This window comes from Petaurus breviceps, unplaced genomic scaffold, assembly GCF_028583685.1.
Source record: "Petaurus breviceps papuanus isolate PSGF00001 unplaced genomic scaffold, PetGlider_PUasm1.0 188, whole genome shotgun sequence".
Classification (NCBI taxonomy): domain Eukaryota; kingdom Metazoa; phylum Chordata; class Mammalia; order Diprotodontia; family Petauridae; genus Petaurus; species Petaurus breviceps.
Window position 1 is genome coordinate 26,654,379 of NW_027185804.1, and position 11,756 is coordinate 26,666,134.

The following is an 11,756-nucleotide window of genomic DNA, read 5'->3' on the forward strand; positions in this document are numbered from 1 at the left end:
TGTGTGTGTGTGTGTGTGTGTGTGTGTGTGTGTGTGTGTGTGTGTGTGTAGAGATATATACCTCTGATCTCATAAATTCAGGGGACTCATGGTGAAGAAACTTTACTCCCTTGCCAACTGGATTCTCTCTAAGGTTATTTTGAGCACTAAGATTCTATGTTCTTGAACTGAATGGTGCTATGTAAATAGTGAGGTTTAATATTGATGGCTGATCATCCTCATTTACTAATTTTCCATTAGATTGTAAGCTCCTTGAAGACAGGGACTGTCTTTTGCCTCTTTTTGTATCCCCAGTGCTTAGCACAGTGCCTGACACTTAATAAAAGTTTATTGATTGATTTATTGGTTGATCTATTTGCTATCCAAGACAATCATCCTCAAATCAATTGTACCACTTGGTCTGTTAACTATAGCTGGTATCACTTTGCTGGGGACATAGAACCATGAAATCTTAAAATCCATGGGTCACTTGTTTTTCCAAACTGGAATAAACCCAACACTCACCTCTCAGCTGTACAGATGGTTGGCCCAAGTATGATTATGTTCATCTTAGGTATAGGAACTGAATCTGTGGTTTTATTGGTCTAAATTGCCTCTCTGGTCCCTTCCAGCTCTGTATTCATGCTCCTATGTTTAGTAAAATAGGGATGATAATGATGGTGATAATACTTATCTCATAGGGTTATCTAAAATCTCACATGAGTTAATACATACAAAGTGCTTTGTAAATATCAAAGCATCATATAAGCACCAGTCATTATGCTGGATAGACAATAAGATTTGCAGGATAGAGAAATGGGGACAAATCTCAATGCAGACATTTCCTAGCTATAAGAACCTGGGTAAGTACTTAATTTCCCTCAGCTTCAGTGCCCTCATTTGAAAAGTGATATGATTGACTTTGATACTCTTAAAGGTCCTTTCCAGATCTAAATTTATGAAAATCATCAATCACAGACAATTTTATTAAACTTTATAGTAACTAGGTTTTTCATCTGTAAAGCAGGGTTGATAATACTCTTATTTCTTGTCTCTAATGATTATTGTGATGAAAATGTCCAATATGTAGTAGATACTTAACAAATGCATGGTTTTGATTGACATTGATTTATTTGCAAACCTAGAAGCCACGGATAATCATTACTTATTTTTAGTTTCACACCATGGGAATGTCTTTATTATCTGTAAGGTAAGTACATTATACCTCTGGAAGAACATAATAGAAGATGCCTGAGAAGTTCATTGATTGTTATATCCCTGGGGCAATGGCTTGAAAATAGAGATTAACAAGTTGGTTTTGAGTGAAAGTTTTTCCCCCTAGTTTTAAGTTGATGGCTCTAAGAGAAAGATATTCTTTCAAAGATTAGAAAAAGCAAGAAAAGTTTCACATGGGGGTGTTATGAATCACACCAGGTGATTGTTGACATTCTATGAGTCTCTCTATACCTTCATGAAAACATGACCTTGGGTTTGACAGTTTTGAGTTCATAAAATCTATCCAGAGAATTTATTTCTAACAACATATGGAACTATTTCTAGTTATCAGACTGACCAAGATAGTGGGGAGTGATACAAGGGAGAAAAAAGATCTTAAACTTAAGAGATAGGACCTAGACTGATAAGAAGGCTTTTGAAGTATAAGATAAAATGTCAGGTTTGGATATAGCTTCAGCTACAGAAAGTCAAGGTACTGAGAATTCTTAATAGTTAATGTAACAAGACAGTAACTGAAGTCACTAAGAGACTGTGGGCCTCAAATATGAAATACTCAGACATTTTGCAGGCAAACTTTCCATTCACAGAGGTCTGATCCAGGGACCAATTCTTTTGAAGGAAGATCTCGGTACAATTTAGCATTTCATATGGCAGCTAGGGGGTGCAGTGGATAGAGTGTTGGCCCTGGAGTAAAAAGGACCTGAGGTCAAATGTGGCCTCAGACCCTACTAGTTGTGTGACCCTGGACAAGTCACTTAACCCTGTTTGCCTCAGTTACTCATCTGTAAAATGAGCTGGAGAAGAAAATGGCAAACCGCTCCAGTATCTTTGCCAAGGAAACCCCAAATGGAGTCATGGAGAACTGGACATGAGTGAAACACTCAACAGCAGTCAGAAATACACTTTATTTCCCTTTAACAAACACTGTCCTAGGTTCTGAAGATACAAAGAAAATGAAAAAAAGTCACTACCTTCAAGGAGCTTGTTTTCCACTGGGAATACAACACATACAGATAATAGTGGACAATTTTGAGGAAGGAGAAAGCATGAACAGCTAGTGGGATCAAGAAAGATTCACCTGCACAAGTCCTTGAAAAGAGCAGAGTTTTTAAGAGGTGGAGAGACATGTATGGGAGATAGTCTTTGCAAAGGCATGGAGGAAGGAGATAGAAGACCAGTTGGGTTCAGTAAATAGCAAGTCAAGCCAGTTTGGCTAAAATATAGAGGAACATAAAATACTTCTGGAATGGTTGACTTGAACTGGATTATAATGGGCTTTATATTCCAAGCTTAAGGGTGTGTGAATTGGATTTAAGTGAGGCAGAGCTGTGCAAAATCATTAGCCTTACTCTGTCCTCTAGAGTCATCAGAGTCCAGTGGCAATACCTGGACTAGATCTACACCTCAAATAGATCCAGGAAACAGGATAAGGACTCATTTATGCAAAAACATTCATAGATCCTCTTCATAGCATCAAAGAAAAAGTTAACATTCAATATTGCTTTAAGGTTTGTAAAACACTTGAACTATATTATCTCATTTGACACCCATAATAATCCTATCAGGTAAGTGCAATTTTTATCTGCATTTTGCAAATGAGGGAAATAAGGCTTAGAAGTTAAGTGACTTGACCAGAATCATCAACTGGTATCTGAGGCAGAATTTGAACTTGAAGTCTGCGGTGCACATCAATTAAGGAATGACTAAATAAGTTATAGAATATTATTGTGCTGTAAGTGTTGATTTCAGAGAAGTCTGGGAAGAATTTTATAAATTGATACAGAGTAAACTAAGTAGACCCAGAACAATACATACAATAACAATATTATGAAGACAACTTTCAAAGAATTAAGTGGTGTGATCAGTGTAATGACTGACCATAATTCCAGAAAACCAACAAAGGAGCCTATATCCCACCTCCTGACATGTCATAGACTCAAAAGTTAGAAGGAGACATACATTTTTGGACTTGGGCCAGTGAGGCAATATATTTTACTTTGTTAACCATATTCATTATAAAACTTTTTTTTTTCCATTTGGAAGTGTGGTGGAAGAGAACATAAATACTGAAAAAAGGAAAAAAAAACTTGAATTAGAAAAGAAAAGAAAACAATCCTGAAATAAACATATAAGAACTCAGACCAATACAGTGACAAAACCTGATTCCAAATGACCGTTGGTAAAGTGTTCTTTCTTGGTAGAAAGGTGCTAGGTTATATGTTGGGAATGAGGTACATATTGTCAGGCATAAATGATATGATGAATCATTTTATTTATTTATGCTTTGTTTTTAGGGAAGATTATATATTTGGGGGAATAGAATTGGGAAATAAAGATATTTTTAAAAATATCAAAAAACACAAAAAAGACAAGAGAAATTGGAGAACTTGGATAAGTTATTTATTTCTATGCCCAAGGAAAAAGTGGAAAACACTGTTTGTATAAAAGTAGTCCCCTCTGTGTATTACTACTCATTGGAGCCTTTGAGATGGCCTTATGACATCTGCAAGTTCCTTTGTCCCAAAATTTATGATAATGCAGATGATTGAATTTTTTTTTATCATTAAAAAGAATTTAACAGATGTATTGAAAACCAACCCTTGCTGAGTCCCTAAGTGTTGTTTCCTAGGTATGTGCTGATCTTGTCTGGTCCTAGTCTTGAGTAAAAGACCAAAATTGTTAAGATTCATCATATAAGATGATTGTTAAGATTGAGAAGAGTCATCGTATATCCACTATGGGGCAATGCACTTTTAGGGTGGTAGCATCTGATAAGAATAATCTAATAAAATTGTAGTGACAATGACCTAATCTTTCTTTGGTAAGAAACATTGGGACTTCATGAGGCTTTAGGACCACCTTTTATGAGTACTGTTTAGCAATCAGCAATGGGGCCCCTGAATGCCAATTCAGGCAGGGGTCTGAAGAAGAGATTACCCAATGACAAAAAGTTTGCTATATTTGCAGAAAGAAACAAACTCTACGCTCCTGTAATAGTATGTTAATCAGAAACTTAACTTGCATGTATTATTAATGGTCTGGCTGATCAGCCTGAGAATATGGCTGTTATACTGAGAATCTAATATATGATTCATAAAAAATAGATGAGTGGCTGGGACATACTTTGAAGGCTCCATTAGTAGTCCTGTCCACGGGGATCTCGCCTTTTGACAGAGGAAAACACCCTGAGTGATGTCAGTTCTAGGTCTTCAAGGCAGTTTTCTCAAGCTCCCCTCCCCTGATAATGATAGATGATAATTGCTGTTTCATAAGGTCACTGGTCTTTGTGTAGTGTAGTGCTGTGGTTTTCCAACCATCTGAAGCTGGCAAGAGACTCATTTCCCACTTGTAACCCGTGCAACACTAATCAGGGCTCCACAGATAGGAGATCCAACTGTTTAGTGCTTACAAGGAAAATAGGAAGATTCATATACCCCCATAGCACTTATCCAAACTGTCATGTTTCCACATTCCCCTCTCCCAGAGTTAAAAAAAAACAACATATCAGTCAGGACAATTTTATGTGAAAAAACTGAGAACCACATGTTGAGTGGTTGTACTACCTTATGCTAGATATATTCATTCATTCAGTCAATCAACCAACAAATATTGATGAAGCATTTATTGTATTCAAGGCACTGTACTAAGCATGGGAATACTGAGGAAAGGCTAAAACAATCCCTATTCTGAGCCAAATAGGCATACTCACTGTATCTCCTGCACAATATTTCATTTCCTGTCTGTGTGCCTTTGGGGGTGGTCCTCCATGTTAAGAATTCTCTCTCCTTCCTCACCTTCTCCTCCTGAAATTTCGAGCTCCCTTCAAGGCTTAACTCATGACACCTCTTAGTAGAGGACTTTGATGATTTTCCTCTTTCCCTATAAACTTCTTAAGGGCATAAATATTTCCTTTTCATCTTTATATTGTCAATGTCCAATACAGTACATAGCACATAGTAAGTGCTTAATAAATCCTTCTTGAATCATAGGTGCTATGTCACTTCTTGCCCCTGAAATGACTTTATATTTTGTGTCTGTTTTGCATATACTTATTGATGTACATGTTATTTCCACCCAATAGAGTGCAAGCTCCTAGAGGACAGGAGTAGTTTCATTTTTGCAGTGCCCAGCAGAACATATTAATTTAATAAATGAGCATTGAATTACATTGCGATGGACAGTTCCTCTTCACTGGATATTTTCTAGGCAAGGTTCGATGACCAATTTCAGGTCAGAGGGTTTCTGATTGAGGTGTTAGTTGAATTGAGGAATTCCATCCAGCTCTGAAACTCTGAGATTCTGTGATTGTGGGTTTTTGAAAAGGGAGATAATTGGTCTTCAACTTGAACCCGCAGAAACTGATGTATAATTCATATGACTTTGGCATATCACTAATTGAATTACCAGGATGCAAGTATCTGTGGTTCAGTTAAACAATGAACCTGTAGAGTGGGGTAGAGGGGAAGATTTCTGTACATTTGGACTAAAGACAATTAGCTGGCTGAGTGAATTATGGAAGGCAATGAAAACTCATTTGCAAAGATTTAAAATAAATATTAGTTGGGAACAAACCCAGCAGAGTTCAGGGTTTTAGACAAATGAAGCAGGGTGGTAAACCTTGGGAAGGACAATCAGCTCTTATTTCCTGGAGATATGAAATTAGAAAAGGTATTCAGCATGGAGGAAGGGTGTGCCGATTTTACCTACAATCAGGGGGCTTCTATTGGGGTGAAGTGAGGAGTGCGATTAGTCAGGTTGGTGAGTCACATCAGTTGTGGTGCAGATTTCATTGTGGGATCTGAGAGTCATGCAAGAGAGTTGAAAAGAGGTCATCTAGTCTAGCCCCATCACTTTACATAGGAGGAAAATGAGCCCTCGGAAATTTGTGACTTGCCTAAGGTTATGTGGGTAGCAGCAGAACTGAGATTATAACCCATATCCCCTGCCTTCAGATATAGAGACGGGAAGCGAGGTTCTTTGATTCTAAGTCAGTGCTAGTATTAGATTTCTGTCTACTGTCCTTGACAATTATGAGGAAGAACTCTTAGGCTTGGGCCAACATTGGCTCTCCCTTGGTTATTCTTCAGTCCTTCAAGGAATTAAGATTTTGTCTATAAGTTTTTTTTCTTCAAAGGTGTCAATTTTGACACCTTTATGCCTTAGTAGATGATTTCACGATTCCAAGTGGTATAAAAGTATAATTGTCAACCCTTTGATCTTGTTGGTGATGTTGATCAACCTTGTGTCTTTCTGAATTTAGCTACTGGGCCTCGGGCAACAGATACACATATGATACATTTCCAGCACTTTATGTGAAGCTTTCCCAGTTTGGTTGCAGCTGATCAGGCTTTTCTTCCAATGGCAGAGCCTTTGAGAACTCAGAGATACTGTCATGACCTGATGAAGAATTATACTAGTACTTGGTATTAAACCATGGTGGGGATTTTTCTGTAAATGCTTTAAGTCAGAAAAAGCTTCATTTATTGGGGTCAAAAATAACTCTCAGGGCAGCTAGGTGGCACAGTGAATTGAGAACCGGCCCTAGAGTCTGGAGGTGAGTTTAAATCTGGCCTCAGATACTTGACCCTTACTAGCTGTGTGACCCTGGGCAAATCACTTAACCCAAATTGCCTTACCTTCCCCCCTCCAAAAAAAAAAAAAAGAAACTCTAAGAATATAAGTTGCAGACAAGTTGCCACATCTGCATTAGTGGAGGAAGATTCCTCACTGGGAGTTCCCCATACCAGTGAAATCTAATCTCCCTTGAAGTCTAATCTCCCTTGAAAAGATTCAAATGCTTAAAAGGGAGCTTAGAGAGCATTTAGTCCACCTGATTTATTTCAGGGAAGACAGAACTGAAACTTAGACAATTTAAATGATTAGCTCAATTTGCACAAGTAATAAATAGTAGAAATAGGACTGGAACTCAAGTCATTAGAGTCAGATTTTCTCATTCTTTCCCTTGTACCATGCTGCTTTGACTTTGTCATGGGCACCAGGCCTGATCTTACATGTGGGCAGAATGAGCCTATACAGTGAGATTTCAGTGAGTCTCAAGAAGACTTTCTCCTACCTCTCTCTTCCCACTGTACCCAACAGAGGTTCCCAAACTTATTTAGCCTACCAACCCTTTTTCTTTCTTTAAAAAAAAATAATTAATTAATTTTTAGTTTTCAACATTCATTTCCACAAGATTTTGAGTTCTAAATATTCTCCCCCACCTCTCCCCCCCCACCTAAAGATGACATGCATTCCGATTACCCCTTCCCCTGGTTGGCCCTCCCTTCTAACATATCCTCCTCCTATCCCCTTCACTCTTATTTTCTTCTAGGGCAAGATAGATTTCTATATCCTATTACCTTATAAATCTTATTTCCCAGTTGCATGTAAAAACAATTTTCAACATTTGTTTTTAAAGCTCTGAGTTACAAATTCTGTCCCTTCTTCCCTCCCCACCCACCCTCATTGAGAAAGCAAGCAATACAATTTAGGTTATACATGTGTAATTATGCAAAACACTTCCATAATAGTCATGATATGAAAGACTAACTATATTTCCTTCCATTGTATCCCACCCTCCACTTATTCTATTTTCTCCTTTGACCCTGTCCCTTTAAAGAAGTGTTTGCTTCTGATTACTCCCTCTCCCAGTCTGCCCTCCCTTCTCTTATCCTCCATCCCCCACCTCATCCCTTCCCCCTTACTTTCCTGTAGGGTAAGATACCCAACTGAGTATGTATGTTATTCTCTTCTTGAGCCAAATCCTATGAAAGTAAGGTTCAATCATTCCCTCTTACCTTCCCCCTTTCCCTCTTCATTGTGAAATCTTTTACTTGCCTCTTTTATGTGAGATAATTTACCCCTATTCTATGTTTCCCTTTCTCCTTCTCCCAATATATTCCTTTCTCACCCCTTAATTTGATTTTTTAGATATCATCCCTTCATATTCAACTCACCCTCTGCCTTCTATCTATCTATCTATCTATCTATCTATCTATCTATCTATCTATCTATCTATCTATCTATCTATCTATCTATCTATCCATCTATGCTGTATGTCTATTTCAGGTCTCATGAATTATAAATATCATCTTTATATCATCTTTCCATATAGGAATGTAAACAGTTCAATTTTAATAAGTCCCTTATGATTTCTCTTTCCTGTTTACCTTTTCATGCTTCTCTTGATTTTTGTATTTGAAAATCACATTTTCTATTAAGTTCTAGTCTTTTCAGCCAAAATGCTTGAATGTCCTCTATTTCATCAAATGTCCATTCCTCACCCTTGAACTGGCATTCAGGGTCCCCATTGCTGATTGCTAAACAGTACTCAGAACAGGTGGACCTAAGATTTCATAAAGTCCCAACATTTCTTACCAAAGAAAGATTAGGTAATTGTCAGTATAATTTTATTAGATTATTCTTATCAGATTCTACTACTCTAAAATACTCAATTTTGCTGGGTAGGTGATTTTTGGTTTTAATCTTAGCTCCTCTGACCTCCAGAACACCATATTTCAAATCCTTCAATTCCTTAATGTAGAAGCTGCTAGATTTTGTGCTATCCTGATTGTATTTCCACAATACTCTAATTATTTCTTTCTGTCTGCTTGCAATATTTTCTGCTTGACCTGGGAAGTCTGGAATTTGGATACAATATTCTAGGAGTTTTCCTTTTGTGATCTCTTTCAAAAGATGATTGGTGGATTCTTACAATTTCTATTTTACCCTCTGGTTCTAGAATATCAGGTCAGTTTTCCTCGATAATTTCTTGAAAGATGATTTCTAGGCTTTTTTTTGATCATGATTTTCAGGTAGTTCAATATTTTTAAATTCTCTCTCCTCATCTATTTTCCAGGTCAGTGGTTTTTCCAATGAGATATTTCACATTGTCTTTTATTTTTTTTCATTCTTTTGGTTCTGTTTTATAATTTCTTGATTTCTCATGAAGTCATTACCTTCCATTTGCTCCATTCTAATTTTGAAGGGAATATTTTCCTCAGTGAACTTCTGAACTTCCTTTTCCATTTGGCCAATTCTGCTTTTTAAGGCATTCTTCTCCTCATTTTTTTTTTTTTGGACTTTTGCCATTTGGGGTAATCTATTTTTTAAGGTGTTATTGTCTTCAATTTTTTTGGGGGGGGTTCTCCTTTAGCAAGTTGTTAATTCATTTTTCATGATTTTCCAGCATCACTCTCATTTCTCTTCCCAATTTCTCCTCTACTTCTCTTACATGACTTTCAAAAATTTTTTTGAACTCTTTTATGATCTGCAACCAATTCATATTTTTCTTGGAGACTTTTGATGCAGGAGCTTTTATTTTATTGTCTTCTGGTTATATTTCTTGATCTGCTTTGTCACCAAAGTAAGATTATATAGTCTGACTTTTTAAAAATGCTGTTTGCTCATTTTCCCAGCCAAGTATTTGACTTTCTTCTAGCTTTTTGTCAGGGTAGAGCTCTACTTCCAGTGGGGGTGGGTGTGCTGTCCCTGCCTTCAGGGGTTTTGTATTGGCTGCTTGATATCCCACTATGAACCCAGAGCTCCAGAAGCAACTGATACTGCTGCCACATGGCCCCCTCTGCTGCCCTGGGGTTGGGGTACCTAGGTCCCACATAGTTTTCCTACTTACCTTCTATGCTGTCTTTGGTGTTTGTAGGTTGAGAAGCCTGGAAACCACCACAGCTGCAGTGGTTCAATTCCCTGAGGTCTCCAACCCTGTCTGTGCTGGTGAGGCCTGTGCTGGACTTTGCTTTGTTCCCAGTGTGGACCCAGTCCCTTCCTGTCATCCTTCCAGGTTGTCTTGGGCTGGAGATTTGTTTTGCTCTGTCATTTTGTGCCTTTCATAACTCTATAATTTGTTTAGAGTAATTTTTTTTCAGGTATTTGGAATGGTTTGGGGGAGAGGTCAAACAAGTCTCTGCTCTTACTCTAATATCCTGGCTCTGCCCCCACCAAATCCTTTTCAAAAAAAGATACTCAGCATTCCCCTGGAAATCTGCTTTCTTTAACCCTTTAATGTTTCCTTTTAAAATTGATGTCATTTCAAAATATATATAATTTTAAAATTACATCTTAAATTTAATAATTTAAACGTAAAATTTTATTAAAATCTTATTAAAATTTTATTTAAATTTGTTTTTTTCCTGCATTGAAATTTTGATGATGCAATATTGCATCATTTAACTATATAGTATGATATTGTAAACAAGTTATTACACACACATATTCCTGCCAATATGTGTTGAACTTCCCAATAATGTGTGTCATGCTTGCCTGACAAGATTTGCTTATCAAGACCTGTTTGAAGACTTTACCACTGACTGATTATAACTTGCATTTTGTGTGTTTATTTGGAAAATAATGTAATCACTATGACTTACACTCTGTTATACAACAGATGAAACATGAATGGTTTTTCAAAATTTTCTTCTTATGCTTCTGCTGCACTCCTATTTTTATTCAATGTCTCACCAATTGTAGCTGATGCTACTACCACCACCCATCATCCTAGTGCTCCCCAGGGGGTGGTATCACCCACTTTGGAAACCTGTGATAACCAAGATGTACATTAGTGGGGCGACCAGGTAGCACAGTGAGTAAGAGCACCTGCTCCAGTGTCGGGATGACCTGGGGATCGAATCTGGGTTCAGACACTTAGCACCCACCCAGAAACACCTGGCTGTGTAACCTTGAGCAAGTTACTTAACCCCAATTGCTTAGGGGTAGCCAGGTGGCTCAGTGAGTAAGAGCACCGGTTCCAGTGTTGGGATGATCTGGGGATCAAATCCGGGCTCAGATACTCAGCACCACACCCAGAAATAACTGGCCGTGTGACCTTGAGCAAGTTACTTAACCCCAATTGCTTAGGGGTGGCCAGGTGGCTCAGTGAGTAAGAGCACTGGCTCCAGTGTCGGGATGACCTGGATCAAATCTGGGCTCAGATACTCAGCACCACACCCAGAAATAACTGGCCGTGTGACCTTGAGCAAGTTACTTAACACCAATTGCCTTAAAAAAAACGATGTACATTAGGGGGTAAGTAATGATCTTAGAAAGGCGATGAGTTGTCTCTTTATTATAAAGCTTCAAGCAAAGGCCAGATGGCTACTTCTTGAGTCTAATTGGATTGATGTTAGGTTGGAATAGATGGCTCACCCAGTTCAAGTTTCTCTGATTCTTTGCTAGAGTTTGAGATGTGGTGGTATTAATTGCAGTGGACCATATTTGCCTAACTGTGCTTTTGTGAAATCAATTGTGTGCTGAGTGACATGGTAATTTAAAGATTAATCATGATAGCCTCTTCATTTTAGAGAAGAAGAAATTGAATGTCAGAGAAAGTGGATGACTTGTCTAAGATCACAGATGTGATTAGTAGCAGAGCTGGAATTTGAACTCCAGTCCTGTGATGCTGAATACAGCACTGATTTCATTTTATACCCATGAGGTTATGTCCAATAATATGCAATTTATTATGCCATAACAGCTAATGTTGATTTTGCATTCAGGCAACAGTAATGTTAATGGGATTTAAGATCTTC

The 11,756-nt window shown here is 37.8% G+C and overlaps 1 protein-coding gene across 1 annotated transcript in view; it reads left to right on the top strand.

Moving 5' to 3' along the window:
- Positions 1-10,349, top strand: part of IFTAP (intraflagellar transport associated protein) — a 382,637-nt gene extending 372,288 nt beyond the window's left edge. Inside the window, exon 8 of the mRNA XM_069091448.1 lies at positions 9,875-10,349. Within this exon, the coding sequence (XP_068947549.1) occupies positions 9,875-9,922 (48 nt within the window). The 3' untranslated portion in view covers positions 9,923-10,349. The remainder of the gene's footprint in view (positions 1-9,874) is intronic.
- Positions 10,350-11,756: the final 1,407 nt, after the last annotated feature.